Genomic DNA, 17,244 nt, shown 5'->3' on the forward strand with positions numbered 1-17,244 from the left:
TTTAAATACGTCTGTGAATATATTGGGAAATAGGAATCCTTTAAGTATACTTGTATTCGCTGATTTCAAGTGGTAAATAAATTAATAGATGATTAAGTTGAGGAATGGATTTAGACACATGAAAACTAATTCCGTCACAACTTGAATTGGACACACACAGATTGTTCCAAGCTGTGTACAAAAATTAAAATTGGCTTAATTAAAAGCTTAATAGTTGTTAATTAAAAGCGTTGTTGTGGTCCGGTCAGCAGGGGTTCACAAAAGCTATGTGAAGATTAGCTCAATCACCCTAAGATATAATACCTAGCTATCTCTACCTCTAACCCTGAGAACAAATTTGGGACAATGAAACGTAGGTCATTCCCAAACAACACTATACTTAAGCTAAGAACAAAGTCAAGAGCCATTGGTACAGGATAATGTCTAGGGCACCAAATATCCTTCACAGGATAAGCTAAGCAACCACCATCCAGGGGAAAATCCCTCAGGGGTGACTGCAGTATTCCATTCAAGAGCCAAATTTTACAATATGGTCCAACTTTGCGGTAAACAAGAACTTTAAACAGAACATCCTAACCTGTGACATAAGGGAATCAAAATTACAGTATGATAAGCAATAGCCTAGAAGTCTTGGTTGGCATGGAGACAATTAAAGGTCCTGGAAAGTAGAGCACAATAAGAAATGGCGGTGATTCCTCAATGGTAGACTAGCACAGTAAGAACAGTCTTTACCTGGTCCATGGATCACCCTGATGTATAGCACTAAGGCAGTGTAGTTGCATCACTCTCATAGACACCACAGGCACTCCCCCTCACAACAACACCCCAGGTACTCACCGATCTGCTAGAAAGGTTTCGCAGTAGGTTACTGACCACAGGTGAAACATACTGAGTAGCAGGAACCAGGAACCTCAAGAGAGGCAAGGACTGTCAGGACACTCACCAATCACCATGCCTCCAAGTGAGTTAACAAAACCTAGACATTAGCAACAGGATAAGACACAAGGGTTACATTGGCTAAATAATAATAATTGAGGCTCTTCTTCAACTTGGTATCGAGACTAATCTGTCAATAAGGTTTTCTAACTGCAAGAAAGTCTCTGGCTAAACAAGAATATTAAAACAGAACCTTTGTTGAATATGATCACTGACTAGTTAGATACAGAAAACAAGCACCAATATCAATGTCTAATCCTAGTCCGCAATACCGGAATTGAAGGTGATGGGTGCTAATAATGGGCACACATATGAATGAGTAATCTACTAACACTATGCCAATAATTTAATCACTACAATCACATCACTTGTTGGTCGCACAACTGGTTAACTAAATCATTGGTGGTCTAAAAGTCTAAGCCCCATTGTACTTAAAAGAGTCAACATCAGGGCAGATATTCGTAGTGACTGGCAAATAGGATTTTGAAACAAGAGTATCAAAATGAAATAGTTAAAGACTTGCTCATGAACTGGATTAATATACAGCTAGCTCAGTTAGTTAAGTAATGATAACAAAGCCTAGGTTGACATTTAAACAATGAGCTTCAGCAAGGTGATCTTCAAGGAGCTGCAGTTTTGAAGATGAGAAGACTCAGGACAGGAAGGTCAGGACTGGGCAAGTCTGGGTTCCAGGTCTCCTCAATGGCGTGCCAGCTGGGTCCCACACCGACTGCTCCTATCAAGTTAACAAAATAACGGGACTAGAGTCTATGGTCTTTAAGGGCAGTTAAAGGGGATGTGTACCTCAAATCAGGAGTATTTTGGTTAGGATTCAAACAAGCAATAACGCATGAATCAGCAACAACACAAGACAAGTGTCCAAGCAACATAGCAAGACAAGAAAAGCAAGCACAATATGGCAAGGCAAACACTTGATATGAGATCTAATAGTTGTAATGATTCAAATTCAATGTGAAAGCAATCAGGTAAGTGAATAAAGCAATTCAAAACAGGAACAAGGTGACATTAAACAGGTAACAAAGTAATGAGCAAGTTTTATTGCAGTAAATTAAGTACATGAGATTGAAAAGGAAAGGTATATTATTATTCTTGAGTTGGTCAAGTCTTAGCAACTCACCCTTAGGGAGCAGCTAAGTTGCTCAGCAAGCAGGAATGGGTCGACAATGACTTCCAGTGTAAATGAGCTTCAGGCAATGGGTGCGGGTGAGGCAAGCAATAAGGTGCAGACAAGGATCACTAAGCGTGATAAGTGGTATGCTTACTAAACTTAACCAAAACTTTTAATGGTGCATGCTACACTTCAAACATGATGATAAGGTGGAAGCAAGTGAACTTTTCAGACATTGCATAAAGTTGCATGCTCTAACTGGTAAATCACTGATGTAGAACCACAACACCTGAAACAAATACAAGGAAAGGAAACATTCATTTATAATAACAGTCACAAAAGCCCTAAATTAAATGTAAAGAGCAAACCATATTAAGAAGCATAACCTAAAGTAAGCAATACTCCAAAGTGCCAGGAATGAAAAGTAAGAACTCAATAATCCAAGATTAAGCAAGAGGAGCAATATGCTCCTCTTCAGCGTAATTAAGTAGTGTTCAATATTCATTAGTGTTCTAATTCAAAGCTGTGTTGTATTCCAATACAGCAAACGGAATTCGAACACGTGGATGACGGCATTACGTATCAGTAGAATTTGAAGCGCTGATGGAATACGCCTAACCACATGCCGAATATAGCCACACACAGTGACGGAATATAGGGATTTGGTAGGTTTGCATTCTAAAGGCTTTTAAATAAATATGACAACATTTTGTGACATTTTGTTGTTGCTGACGCGTAGTGCAGGGTTTTGAGAGTCACATAAAGCAAACAGAACTTGAGTAACGCTGTTGCGGTCCGGTCAATAGGGGTTCACAAAAGCTATGTGAAGATTAGCTCAAATCACCCTAAGATACAATACCTAACTAAGCCTACCTCCAACCTGAGAATAAATTTGGGACAATGAAACAGGTAATTCCCAAACAACACTATACTTAAACTAAGAACAAACCAAGAGACATTGTTACAGGATAATTCCTAGGGCACCAAATATCATTCACAGGATAAGCTAGGCAACCACCCTCCAGAAAAAATCCCTCAGGGGTGACTGCAGTATTCCATCCAAGAGCCGAATTTTACAATATGGTCCAACTTTGCTGTAAACAATGATTTTAAACAGAACATCCTAACCTGTGACACAAGGGAATCAAAATTACAGTAAGATACACAATAGCCTAGAAGTCTTGGTTGGCACGGAGACAAATAAAGGTCCTGGTAAGGAGATAACATTAATAAATTGTGGCAATTTCTCAACCATATACTAGCATAGGGAGCACTCTTTACCTGGTCCATGGATCACCCTGATGTATAGCACTAATGCAGTGTAGTTGCATCACTCTCATAGACACCACAGGCACACCCAAGCACTCCCCTTCACAACAACACCCCAGGTACTCTCCAGTCTGGTAGAAAGGTTCCACAGAAGGTTACTGACCACAGGTGATACTGTACTGGGTAGCAGGAACCAGGAACCTCAAGAGAGGCAAGGACTGTCAGGACACTCACTATGCCTCCAAGTGAGTTAAAGAAACCTAGACATTAGCAATAGGACAAGAAACAAGGGTTATATTGGCTAAATAATAACAATGATAAGGCCCTTATTCAACTTGGTCACAGGACTAATCTATCAATAAGGTTTGCTAACTAACTGTAAGAAAGTCTCTGGCTAAACAAGCATATTAAAACAGAGCCTTGGTTGAATATGATCACTGACTAGTGAAATACGAAAAACAAGCACCAATATCAATGTCTAATCCTAGTCTGCAATACCGGAATTGAAGGTGATGGGTGCTAATAATGAGCACACATATGAATGAGTCATCTCCTAATACTATCTTCCAATAATTAAATCACTACAACCACATCACTTGTTGGTTGCACAACTGGTTAACTAAATCACTGGTGGTCTGAAAGTCTAAGCCCAATTGTACTTAAAAGAGTTGACATCAGGGCAGATATTCCTAGTAACTTGCAAATATTGGTTCAAAACCAGCATATCCAAATGAAATGGCTAAAGACTTGCTCATGAGTAGGACTAATATGCAGCTAGCTCAGTTAGTTAAGTAATGATTACAAAGCCTAGGTTGACATTTAAACAATGAGCTTCAGCAAGGTGATCTTCAAGGAGCTGCAGTTTGGAAGATAAGAAGACTCAGGACAGGAAGGTCAGGACTGGGCAAGTCTGGATTCCAGGGGCCGTATTATCAAAACTTCGTAAGTATGCAAAATCGACTTACGAGTGGCGTTGCCATGACAACGTAATACTAGCGGTGGTATTATATAAACATTTGAGCGGGAAAAATTTGCGCGGGGAAAACAAATTAGGTTTTTGTTAAGACTTGCGTACGAAAGTTTTGATAATGCGAAAATTAGGGTGTATTTACGTACCACAGAACTTTTTTGTCGTAAGTACAAAAAGTTACGAAGTTTTGATTATCCGGCCCCAGGTCTCCTCAACAGCATGCCAGCTGGGTCCCACACTGACTGCTCCTATCAAGTTAACAGAATAACGGGACTAGAGTCTATGGTCTTTAAGGGCAGTTAAAGGGGATGTGTACCTCAAATCAGGGGTATTTTGGTTAGGATTTAAACAAGCAATAATGCATAAATCAGCAAAAACACAGAACAAATGTCCAAGCAACATGGCAAGACAAGAAAAGAAAGCACCGTATGGTAAGGCAACCACTTGATTTGAGATCTAATATTTGTAATGATTCAGATTCGATGTAAAAGCAATCAGGAAAGTGAATAAAGCAATTCAAAACAGGAACAAGGTGACATTAAACAGGTAACAAAGTAACAAGCAAGCTTTATTGCAGTAACTTAAGTGCATGAGATTGATAAGGGAAGGTATATTATTATTCTTGAGTTGATCAAGTCTTAGCAACTCACCCTTAGGGAGCAGCTACGTTGCTCAGCAAGCAGGAATGGGTTGACAATGACTTCCAGGGTTAAATGATCTTCAGGCAATGGATGCAGGTGAGGCAAGCAATTAGGTGCAGACAAGGATCACTAAGCGTGATAAGTGGTGTGCTTACTAAACTTAACCAAGACTCTTAATAGTGCATGCTACACTCCAAACATGATGACAAGTCAGAAGCACTTGAACTTTTCAGACATTGCATAAAGTTGCATGCTCTACTAGTGAATTATTGATGGAGAACAATGCCTGAAACAAATACAAGGGAAGGAAACATTCATTAATAATAACAGTCACAAAGGCCCTAAATTGAATGGAAAGAGCAAACCATATTAGGAAGCATAACCTAAAGTGAGCAATACACCAAAGTGCCAGGAATGAAAAGTAAGAACTTAATAATCTAAGATTAAGCAAGAGGAGCAATATGCTCCTCTTAAACGCATTTGGTTTTTTTATAGTTTTTCATTTGTCAATGAGTCCTTAATGTGACAGAATATACCGCGTTTACCCTAGGTTATAGCCTATGACCAGATTCCGACATTGCACCGCAGCCACCGCTTGCTTGATTTAATGACGGAAATATCCGTGATATTTGTGAAGCCATTCTAGATTATCATCAATTGTTGTTTATCTTCAACTGAACAATTTTTACAATGAATAGGGTAAACTTGGTATATTCCAACATTGTGGGTAATTCCAACACCTCTCTAGTTTTTCCTTTATATTAAGCTTTGTCTTAATTCCGTCACTTCCACGCATTCATTGATGGTTGAAATAGTGACGTCATACCTTTGCGCGCCAAACTATTCCCAAAACACTAGGTCTGGGCCATCTGGCAGGAAAATGTTGAGATCCAAAGAGAGACGGTGCATGTCACCCAGCGAGATCATCGAAAAATGTGTCAAAGTTGACAGTTGACCTTGCTCTACCAAATAGTGATAAACTGTTTGTGTAGAAATAATATTATGGTTTGAGACTTTTAAATAAGTCTTTGAATATATTAGGAATCTTTTAAGTATACTTGTATTTGCTAATTTCAAGTCATAAATAAATTAATAGATGATTAAGTTAAGAAACGGATTTAGACTCGTAAAAACTAATTCTGACACAACTTGAATTGGACACACACAGCTCATTCCAAGCTGTGTGCAAAAATTAAAATTTTCTTAATTAAAAGCTTAATAGCTGTTAATTAAAAGCCTAATTAAGTAGTGTTCAATATTCAATAGTGTTCTTATTCAAAGCCATGTCGTATTCCAATACAGCTCACACAGCAATTGGAATTCGAACACAAGGATGTCGGAATTACGTATTAGTAGAGTTTGAAGCGCGGCCAGAATTTGTCTAACAATGTGCCAAATTTAGTCACACACAGCGTCGGAATATAGGGATTTGGTAGGTTTGCATTCTAAAGGCTTTTAAATAAATATGGCAACAGTTTGACGTTTCATTGTTGCTGGCGCATAGTGCACTGTTTTGAGAGTCACGTAAAGCAAACAGAACTTCAGTAATGCATACAGTTATTTTTTTATAGTTTTTCATTTTTCAATGCGTCCTTAATGTGTCTGAATATTCCGCATTTGCCCTATCTTCTAAAATAAAGAAAAGATGTCAACAATTGGTGGAAAGTCTTAGAATTTTTATTGCCAACAAAATTTTGAATATCATATGAAATGATGAGATAATCTGATTCTTTCATTGCATGCAATAACAGTGGTACACATTGTCGCAAAGGCTGGCACAACTTTGAGGAACTGGAGAAATCCCACTTCCTGTTTATGTTTGGCCAGTTCGGGCAACGTTAAATTTATTTTCACAATAAATAGATAATATTGATTTGATTCATAGTCCACACTGAGGTTTAAATAATGGAAAGATGTTTAACATTAAAACATCTCTTTTAAGTTTTATTTATAGGCATCAAGATACAAATTTTTCATGTTTTGTGTAATTTTGTCAATATTGTTTTTTTGACTTTGCTACGGAGTTCAGATCGGATCCTGAATGATTTCATCTCCCATCATGATTTTTTAGAGTCTCATATCATATAGAAAATGTTTGTTGTTTAGAAGGAAGAATTACTTTATTTTGATAAATCAGAGAGGCTGAACTTTGAGAACTTGGTCATGTACCATTATTAAAAATAACATATTATTATAAATAAAGTGTTATCAAAATTTACTAGCAGTGACACAGAAATTTAACCCAAAAACTCATATACAAGTATTTAAAATTCATAATTTGATTGATAATTAAATTGATGGTTTTTGTGAATATGATGCATAAATTATTGATCAGTTATGAACATTAAAAACATTTCTTAAAAATGTTTCACAATTTATAGGTACAGCACCTACATAAGTAAACATGACACAAGGTATTTGCAATTTTAATGTCCCGCGTTTGCTGCGGTTACATTAATCAATCATTCATATAACAATCCAATTTTACCACTTTTTCTTAGCTCGCTTTCGTGTCCGTCTGTGATGATCAAATCTTGCAATCGATATTTCGCCAACTTTCCCGCTAGCTAGCGCTCTGAAACTTTTAGGGAAGCTCAGCTCCCGATGACAATACAATAATCAATAATTTGTTGCACGTTTCCAGGCATATTTATTCAATGAAATGCGTGGAATTTATTCAATTGGTGCATGAAATGAAATTATATGCACCAATGTATCCCCTCGAATACAATTTTCTACAGAACTTCGAAAAGAATTTTCTTTCGTGCATTTGCGTGGCCACTGGCCAACTGAAATAAAATGAATATTATGTAGGACTAAAAAGGAGAAAATAAAATACTTAAAAAAAAACTTTTTAAAAAAACCACGTTTTTCTTGTGGACCAAAAAGTAGAAAAGAAATTATGGCTTGCCCCAAAAAACGTAGGTCGGACAGATTTATGATTAAAGCGAGAAGCACACAACACGAATTTTGGAAATTTTATGGTGAACATACAGCTCAACCCACGTTTTTTGGGGCGAGCCATAATTTATTTTCTATTTTTTGGTCCACAAGAAAAACGTGGTTTTTTAAAAAGTTTTTTTTTAAGTATTTTATTTATCCATTGATTCCAAATTAAATGACAATAAATAGATTTGGTTGGTAATTTATGAATCCATATTATATATGGGAATGAAAGCTTCCCTATTACTTCACGAACGTTACATAAATGTATATGCTTGTGAAAACTAAACCTTTGTAGTCAAAAGAGTCTTTAAAATGACAAAATAGCTTATTTTAAATAATTAGGTGTAATAGAAAGATTGCCATAAGATATGTAAGAAAAAACTGTTGTTTTTAACATGAAAAATAGAATATGGTTTATATAAAAGAAATACCCACATCTTACCACATCAACACCCATGCCCTCTCTCACTTGGCAACTACCAACTGAAATGCCATTAATCACCGGCAACTGCCGCCTGGAGTCTGGACCAATCAGTGAGATGTGTGCTTCATTTGCATGTTTACATAGATATTATTTTGCACCCCCCAAATGATCTCAGCAGTGTTAGTGTCATGTTGAGCAGTAAACTCTGCTTTGTAGCATGATATGTTATTATTTAATTTAAGCTTAGTTTATTGTGTCCAATTATTGTCAATGAACTAATACATCTTATCAGTCTAATAAAATTTTTTGTAGGTTTGCTTGAACTTTCAAGTGATTATATCAAATTGCATTAGAGGAGTGAGCATGACTTTTTCTCAAATTATTGACCACAGCCTTACAATTAGCAGTAGCAGAGATCATCACTGCTGTAGAAACTACCTTTGATCACTTAGTGTGTATGTACATCCCATAGTTTTTAATGTTGTATTTATTCTATATCATATTATTGTGGCATCAATACAGAAGCAAATAATACCTAAGGAACACTGTTGATGTTTGATTATGCAACTGCTTTATGCTAAAAAATTGAAGCAGGTTAAGAGATGCCAGACTAAATAAAATATTAATTTGTGAGTTTTGCGGGACAAGAAAATGATATTAATGCATTATTTGTAATCAATGTGAGAGTAACCTATAAATTGTTTGATCCTAAGATGTTATTTCTAGAATTTAATTGTTATTTTTAGTTACAGATATGGGACACAGCTGGCCAAGAAAGATTTCGTACCATAACCCAGAGCTACTACAGATCTGCAAATGGGGTTATAATGGGTAGGTGATTTTTAATACAAGTTGTTGCTGAATATAGGTGGATAAGTACTATTTAAGATATATATATTCAATATATATAATATATATTCAGGTATAGATTCAGATACACTTGATGAATCAAGTCTAGCCTGTATGGTTTTGTCTTTTACATCATACCATTGGTGTCTTTTCAAGCTTTCAATTTCCTATTCTCACCTTAAATTGGTAACCAATGGTAATGATCATTGTTTTTGTTCTTCAATTGTAGTCTAGACAAACTTTCAACTACTGGTATTTCTTGACAGCCACAGCCAGTGCCATAAACACAGGTAAATGTTGGTTTATATGAATATTTTAACCTATGATCATTTCCTATTGCCATAAACAATTAAACAAAGCATTCCAACTCCCAATGTTTTTTGACAATGTACTGTTATACCTGCTTTAGAGTGGAGCCCAACAAATTTGGGAAATTCATTACATGACTATGAATTTTGTGGATGCCAGTCTAATAAGTTCCTTTCAGAGGAGTTTCCAATCAAACAATTTTCAGAACTGCTACAATGACATTGAAAAATTGCTGGGAAAAAAAAGTATATATTTATGAATAATATTGAATTTAGTTTTCAATTTTTTAAGGTTGACTTGGAATATTGAGGTGATACTGCAGAATAAATGTTTAATATTTTATTATTAATTAGTGAAACACAATGGCTGTTTAATCCACACACACATATTATGGCAATTTGCAAGTTCCCCACTTAGACCCAGCTGGACTGGAGACATACCGGTATATACAGACTGTGTGTCCTGCAGGGTTGGTGATTTTTTTTATTTTTTCATGATTTTTTTGATTTATTTGATTTTTTTTCAGTCTTTTTGTTTTTTTTTTTGAAGTGTTATTTTTTTATGTTGCAATTAGCCTACTAACAATAACAGTATATGGATCATAATGGATGGCTAAAAAGGGCACTTATTGCCTTCAATAATGGCCAACAGGCCAAGGTGGTGTTTACCACTTTGGGACTTTTAGGTTAACAGTTATTGATAAGTCTATTCATTAGCTTTGTAAAGTTTGTATGGAGAAAGGTAATGAGCTAAATATTGACCATTTAACTGGCTTCAATATACAAAAACACTTCAGGAATGCAGATCTTCTAAACATTGAAGAGTCACATAACAGATAGGTAGCTGATAGCACAGTGTCATTTAATTCAGACCAATAAACCAATACTAAACATGAACTGAATGATAACCAAATAAACCTCATACGACTTGAAACAAGACTTAAGTTATGAGAAAAGCTAACACTTTGAAATAAACATGTGCACAATTCAAATATTTTATATCCATTCACTGCATTTAATTATTTTATATATAGTCTTATAATTGTAATTGTTTTGTTTCTAGTTTTAAATTCACATATTTAAAGATTGAAATTAGATATTTTAATTAGAATAATTGTATTAGGGTGGAAAATATTTCTAATTGCCTAAAAGGTCAATACAATCTCAACCTCTCAATATACAGGGTGGGGCAGAACCGATTGAGCAGTTTTGAGGCGAAATAAGAGTAATGGAGGTACATAAAGAAGAAAGTTTATTTTCCTAGAGGTTTGCATAACATACCATTTAGAATACATATGTTTTGAAAACAATATCTGGAAGATGGCGGCCATTAGCTGCAACACATTGTTGGAGTTGTTCTCAGAGGAGGGAGTAACCGTAACAGTGAATTCCGATCGCTATGCTGGAATGTTGCAAAATTTCTTGCAGCCCATGATGGAAAACATTGTTGAAAATGAAGCATTGGGAGACGTGTGGTTCCAGCAGTATGGGGCTACAGCTCACACAGACCGAATGTCACTCAATGTTTTGAAACGCATGTTTCCCGGACGTCTGGTGTCTCTGAGGGGTGATTTACAGTGGCCTGCGAGGTCACCTGATTTGAGCATTTGCGATTTCTTTCTTTGGGGACATCTAAAAGAAAGAAAGGGGTTCAGAAGTCGCCCTCACACCCTACCACAGCTAAGGGAATGGATTATTGCAGCAGAGCTTATGGCCATACCTCGCCATATGTGTGAACGTGCTGTAGAAAATTTCCGAGAACGACTCCAACAGTGTGATGCAGCTAACAAACCCCATCTTCCTGATATTAATTTCAAAACATTAGTATTTTAAATGGTATGTTATGCTTATCTAGAGGAAAATAAACTTTCTTCTTTATGTACCTCCGTTACTTGTTTATTTTGCCTCAAAACTGTTCAATCAGTTCTGCCCCACCCTGTATAAGCTAGCTAGCACATTTAAATTGTATAATGTAATTAATATATAACAAATAGTCCAATAGTTAGTTAAAGACTACTTATAGCCTTATAAGAATTAGCTAAGCTGCTAGCTATGTACAATGTATTGCACACTTGATGCCTCTATACCAAAAACATTCAATTTATTGGATCCTAATACACACTAAAGGCAACAAGTTTATATACCAATTTGTCATTCATAGTACCTACATTTATACTAAACCATGAATAACAATGCCTCAATATAAATTAGAGACTGCCACTCAATATATTTAAATATATGAAAAAATAGAAAAAATCATGATCTTTTTATAAAAAAATCAAGTGATTTAATCACATGATTTAATCATTGCCAACCCTGGTGTCCTGTGTTGCTGCCTTGCTGGTGGTTATTTTATTGTACTCCATTATTGTCTTAATGTTGTTTAGCATTTGTATTTCATCTTTTGTTTTGTGGAATCTTTATAAACAAATATTTCATTTTACAAAGAGATGATGGGTACCATGTTGATTTTAAATTGTAACTAAAATTTTATGCTGCTGGTTCCTAGCGCGTCCATAGGGAAAACAAGTCCTGCTATTGAGATTTGGTCATTTACTGAATCTTGCATCATTTGTGAATGTTCTCAACATACCAAAATGTTTAGAAATATGTTTTGTTTGTGCATGAATATGGAAATAATAGCTTTTGAAAGGTTCTAGCCAAGCAGCAAAATAGTGTCATGTACATAACTGCTTAATACAAAAAAAAAAAGGGATAGGTAGGCAATCAACAAGTCTTACTGAAATGTAAAAATGTTGACTATGATAAATTCCAAGCCCTAACTAAGAAAAAACTGCTGTGCTTGAATTCATCAAAGTTGAGTCACGATTATGATGGGGAACGGCTGTAGAGTTTGTCATGTTGAACAAACACATGACAGGCATTGTAGCTGTACATTGTGCATTTTTGTCTTTTTCTCTGTATAAGTTCTGTATTTCCCTTTAACTCCTTATATATTTTATCTGGAGATGGTTATAGTCTATTATCAAGTTTGTGTTGCCATCCTGTGCCAAGAATTTATTACATACACTGCATAAGACTTATTCTACAGTTCTGGTCCAATAATAATTTACAAATGAAGTTTTTATTGGAACATGTTAATTAAGTCAACTTCTTCACTCATCAGAATTTCACCGTAATTGGAAAAAAGTAGTAGATGCCTTTGTCATTCCTGTGCATGGTGTAGCTAGAAATGATGGTACCCTATATCTTACGCATTTACCATGTACGTTCTTTCCATTTTTTTCAACCTGTAATTTTTTAATGCTAGGTTCTGTGAAACCCCTTCTTATGAATGCAATGAACAATTCAAGTTTGTGGCTACGATTTGTGAAAACTTTCTTCCCTGTTGCATTTACCCTGTTGTAAAGACCATTTTCTCATTATATTTTCCTTAGTCTCTAGCCATTTTATCTCTTCATGTCCATTCAGGAGTGTCATCTCACAACTAAAGCATTTTACTATGTCAGACAGAGTTAATTTTCTTCATGTTGAAATTGTGCATCATGAATTGGGCTTTTATTTTTTAATCTCTTCCTGTACCATAACAGATTTTTGTCATCTTGATTGCAGACTGGAATAGATTTGTATGTATAGGTATCACTGCAGGCAGATTAATCTATTCAGTATTCTTTTTATGGATTAGCTCTGTTCATAGAAGGAGAAATAGAAATCTTGAAGCCAATAACTACTTTGTCCGACAAATAAATGTCTAAATAATTTGATTTTCTCTCCTGCCCAGTTTACGACATCACAAAGAGGTCATCATTTCTGAGTATCCAGAGATGGATGGAGGAAGTTAAACGTTACACACATCCTCAAGTTGCTTTAATACTCATAGGTAAGAACCATATTATTGCTGGTAAACAATAGGTAGGTATGGCTTTAGTAATCGAGATGACTAGGCTACTTACCTGTCCAAAGTGATCTCTGAGATTTTTGAAGGTGAGAAAAATGTATTTATGCACTTGAAAGACTGGCTCCAACAATCTACTCATTATTTCACTCCAATATGATCACATGTATAAATAAAACAAATAAAAAAAACTTTTAAAAACCATATTTTCTTAAGAGACAAAAAAGAAAAACATCAACTCTTACACAACATTACATAACATTCTACATAACTTTAATGTTATGTAAGAGTTAATGTTTTTCTTTTTTGTCCGTTAAGAAAACGTGTTTTTTAAAAGTTTTTTTTTATTTCTTTTATTTCATTGTTTTTAGTTTTGTAACCGCCAGAGAAAGGTGGTCTTTAAAAATGTTTTTTTATATTTATTTATTCTCTACTTTTTAGTTTAGCAATTTTGACAATTCAAATCAATTTCCAGGGTTGGGAACTCTGAATGTTCAAATAAAAACAATCGATTCCCAACCCTGAATTTTTAGTGTTTTTTTTATTAAAAAACATTAAAATGTGGTAAAAAAAATTTAAAAGCCACATTTTCTTAACAGACAAAAAAAAGAAAAACATTAACTCTTACATAACATTGTAGAATGTTATGTAAGAGTTAATGTTTTTCTTTTTTGTCCATTAAGAAAACATGGTTTTTAAAAGTTTTTTTATTAGTTTTATTTCATTGTTTTTAATTTTGTAATCACCAGAAAATCGTGGTTTTTTAAAATGTTTTTTATATATACTTATTTTCTACTTTTTAGTTTAGTAATTCAAATCATTTTCCAGGGTTGGCAACTCTGGATGTTCAAAAAAAAAAACTCGATTCCCAAACATGAATTTTTAGGGTTTTTAAATTTTTTTTTTAAGTTATTACTTCTGATGATCAAATCTTGAATTGTTAGGCAGCATAAGCATGCATGCCAAATTTCAAGTTGCTCGGATCTTCAGAAGTGCTCTAAATTAAGGTTTGAATTTTTGATAACAGACAGACGGACACGAAGCAAAAATAAGAAAAACGTGGTAATGACACTAGAGTATTCAGTGCATTGATGCATTTATATAGTTGATCATTCATGTTGCTATGCCCTTGAATATAACGTTACCATTCACTTTTTTCCAGTGATTTTTTAAATTATGAACCAAAATTATATATGCGTACGTATTAAGGTTCTTATTGCTAGGCTCAATAAAGTTGCATTAATGCCCTCACCCCCGCAACAGTCCTAGGGCAGATGCGATAGGTTTTGAGCTGGAATGTAGTTGTTTCTTGCCAGTCCTGCAATGCAATTTTCACTTTTTCTCTCTGAAATAGCTTGGTTTTTACTGATCTTGTCACTGTCTTGTCTCCTCATTGTAACATTACCTTTAGAGCCATACAAAACCTCCCTTAGCATAGACATATGTCATTATGTTCATGCCTATTTGTGAGCTTCAATGAGTCTGAATGTGGTTTATAATAAAGAACTACATTTAATAATTTTGAATCAATATTTTAATCACCATCGCGACCAGTTAATTTGTTATTTGGCCGTTGACAGTCACCAGTGGAGACTTGGTCTTAAGGTGCTCATGCTTGATTCTTGGTACTTCACATACATACACCTCTAAAATGAGCAGCTCTTTAGTTGAACTAGTAACTCTTGAATAAGACAAATTTTTTATTGAATATGATAAATATCAAGTGACATGGACACATGGTTAATTTAGACTATTTGGAATACGTGCTCAGAGACAGTATTCATGTAGCCAAATTTTGAGCAATGGATTCTTCTTAGATTCTGTCCTATCTCTAATAACCAACTATAAAACTTATGATTAAACCATTTATGAGATTGTACAAAGCTTGACTGGTTGATCAAATTCACTTTCTGAGGCTTGATGAAGTATACCGGTACTATATTGCTGTGCAAGCTTCAGACCTGTGCCAGAATTTTGGCACTGTTCATTGATGCCTCAACATTGAACAACCTTCCTTCCCGAGAATGGTAATTGCCCAGGTTTTCTTTCACATGCATTCAGGAAATGATAAAGTCGACCAAAGCTACAGGATATCTTTTTATTTACTTAGGTGTAAAGATTGTAATTCGTTCAGGAAACAAAAGTGACATGGAGCGACTAAGGGAGGTGGAAAAGGCTGAAGTGCAGCGCCTGGTGGAGATGTGGGCCTTGGATGACAATTCGATGGTGCACAGCCTTGAGGTTTCTGCCAAAGAGAACACAAATATTGATGAAACATTCATGCTGCTTGCTCAAAAATTAAAGGTATGCTTTCGTAATTGTAGTTGCTTCGATTATTCATTGTAATTATGTAGGTTCAGGTGTTAATACATTATTTGCATGTTGCATGGTGTGTCTGGGTCATAATTGTCTCAAATTAAATAAACAGTTTTTTTTTAATAGCGTCAGTTATTTTAATGCTAAAACTAAGGCAATAAATGTTCAGAATAACTACCTATACTACTTTAAAAGGATTTTCCTGTTTCTATAATAAGTTTTGTACAAATTCTTTCTCGGCATTTATGGAATTATTTACAGTAAAATATGCTATGAATTTATTCACTTTGCTTCACCGAGTATCTTGGTTCTAGTGCGATGTTTGAATTTCAGAATTTTTAGGCCAAACATAGAGCCTTCTCATAGCTCCTGGTAGCTTTTCTACAAGCTTGTCAGTTCAACCCTTAGCTTCACTTTTAGGAACGGACTATAAAATATGAAGTTTGCATAATTTGAATTTATGTACAGATTTCTCCGTGAGCTCTCGCCAGCCTCGTGCTGCCTCTCCCCTCATGCACTCTTTGCACGACTGCTGGTCTATGGTGCTTCTATGAAAGCTCTTCTAACATTTCTCCTTCTGAAAATCTAACGAAACATTGAAACGCTGATGACCAATCAGGCGATTAAGTGACTTGCTGTCAAGATGTTTGGGTCTCTAGAACCACACTCTGCGACTGCGTGAGTCATACTTGCTCTTTTTTACTGTTATGTGTTACACCGTTTGCACTATTACTAAATATTACCTACATATATATTCTAAATCTTTATGATTGTGTTTACTCTGATCCTTGCATGCCTTGTGAGCTCATTTTCCTGTTCCATCTTTTCTTTAATTAAGTTATAACCGTCATTTTGAGCACATTTCCGACATTTCTCTATTCGAATGTTGCTGTTTTTCAATATCATGTAAATAGTTCAGGTGTGACTTTCCAAAATACGTATCTATTTGAGCAAACATGGCATACTTTGCTATCTATATTTTAGACATGAGCCATGTATATATTGGCTTTGATACCAAATGTTCTGGCGTGGCACGTTCGAAGCGTATATTGAATACCTACATCTGTCATTTAAAATAATTTCCAATTCCAAATATAAAATTTGCTTGTTTTCGTTGACTTTGATAATTGTTAATAATTGATTGAGACAAATTTTTCCAGGCTGGCCATGACAGCAGTCGGGAGTTGTCAGCTGCTGATCACATCTGCCTGACCGGCAGCAAGAGCGTCACGTCACCGTGGCAGCGCTGCTCGTCTCTGTCCTGTTACCGGTAGCTGCTGCTGTTACCGGTTACCGTCGTGTCTTCATACAAGCAGTTGAAATACCATGTGTCATCCTGTGACCCGAGATCGATGTTCAGTCAATAAATAATAAGCTAGCAGTGAAATGAATAGCTTGATCGACGAGAACGTGGACACTAATCTTGATGTCAGTATACGAATATTGGTTTGTGGTCGTTCATGATAAAAGAAATTCCCCGGTTGATGTAGGAGATTTTTAGGGTGCTATTTTCCCTCAGGGGGACTTCTGACGCGTGTCTGTGCTCGTCAGAAGTCCTATGGGGATTGTTCCTGAGCGCCCCACCGCTGAGCTCGCGGTA

General features: G+C 35.5%; 1 protein-coding gene across 2 annotated transcripts; it reads left to right on the top strand.

Annotated features, from left to right (window-relative positions):
* Nucleotides 1–8,057: 8,057 nt before the first annotated feature.
* On the top strand, nucleotides 8,058–17,212 carry LOC108678379 (ras-related protein Rab-43). Of its 2 annotated transcripts, XR_001931319.2 has the most exons (5): nucleotides 8,058–9,146; nucleotides 13,215–13,313; nucleotides 15,463–15,632; nucleotides 16,113–16,322; nucleotides 16,805–16,866. XR_001931319.2 is itself a non-coding variant. In XM_018166784.2 (4 exons), exons 1-4 carry the CDS (start codon nucleotides 9,143–9,145, stop codon nucleotides 16,916–16,918), a joined length of 387 nt encoding a protein of 128 aa, XP_018022273.1. In that variant the 5' UTR covers nucleotides 8,059–9,142; the 3' UTR covers nucleotides 16,919–17,212. The 2 variants fall into 2 exon arrangements, 1 of the variants encoding a protein (XP_018022273.1); XM_018166784.2 differs by lacking the exon at nucleotides 16,113–16,322 and having other exon boundaries at nucleotides 8,059–9,146; nucleotides 16,805–17,212.
* Nucleotides 17,213–17,244: the final 32 nt, after the last annotated feature.

The sequence above is a fragment of the Hyalella azteca genome, unplaced genomic scaffold (genome assembly GCF_000764305.2).
Source record: "Hyalella azteca isolate HAZT.00-mixed unplaced genomic scaffold, Hazt_2.0.2 contig14447, whole genome shotgun sequence".
Lineage (NCBI taxonomy): Eukaryota > Metazoa > Arthropoda > Malacostraca > Amphipoda > Hyalellidae > Hyalella > Hyalella azteca.

Bases quoted from the DNA above. Each gene is read 5' to 3' on its own strand.
- LOC108678379 (XM_018166784.2), top strand. The intron at 13,314-15,462 runs GTAAGAACCATA...TAATTCGTTCAG, and splicing joins AGTTGCTTTAATACTCATAG to GAAACAAAAGTGACATGGAG. The intron at 15,633-16,804 runs GTATGCTTTCGT...AAATTTTTCCAG, and splicing joins TGCTTGCTCAAAAATTAAAG to GCTGGCCATGACAGCAGTCG.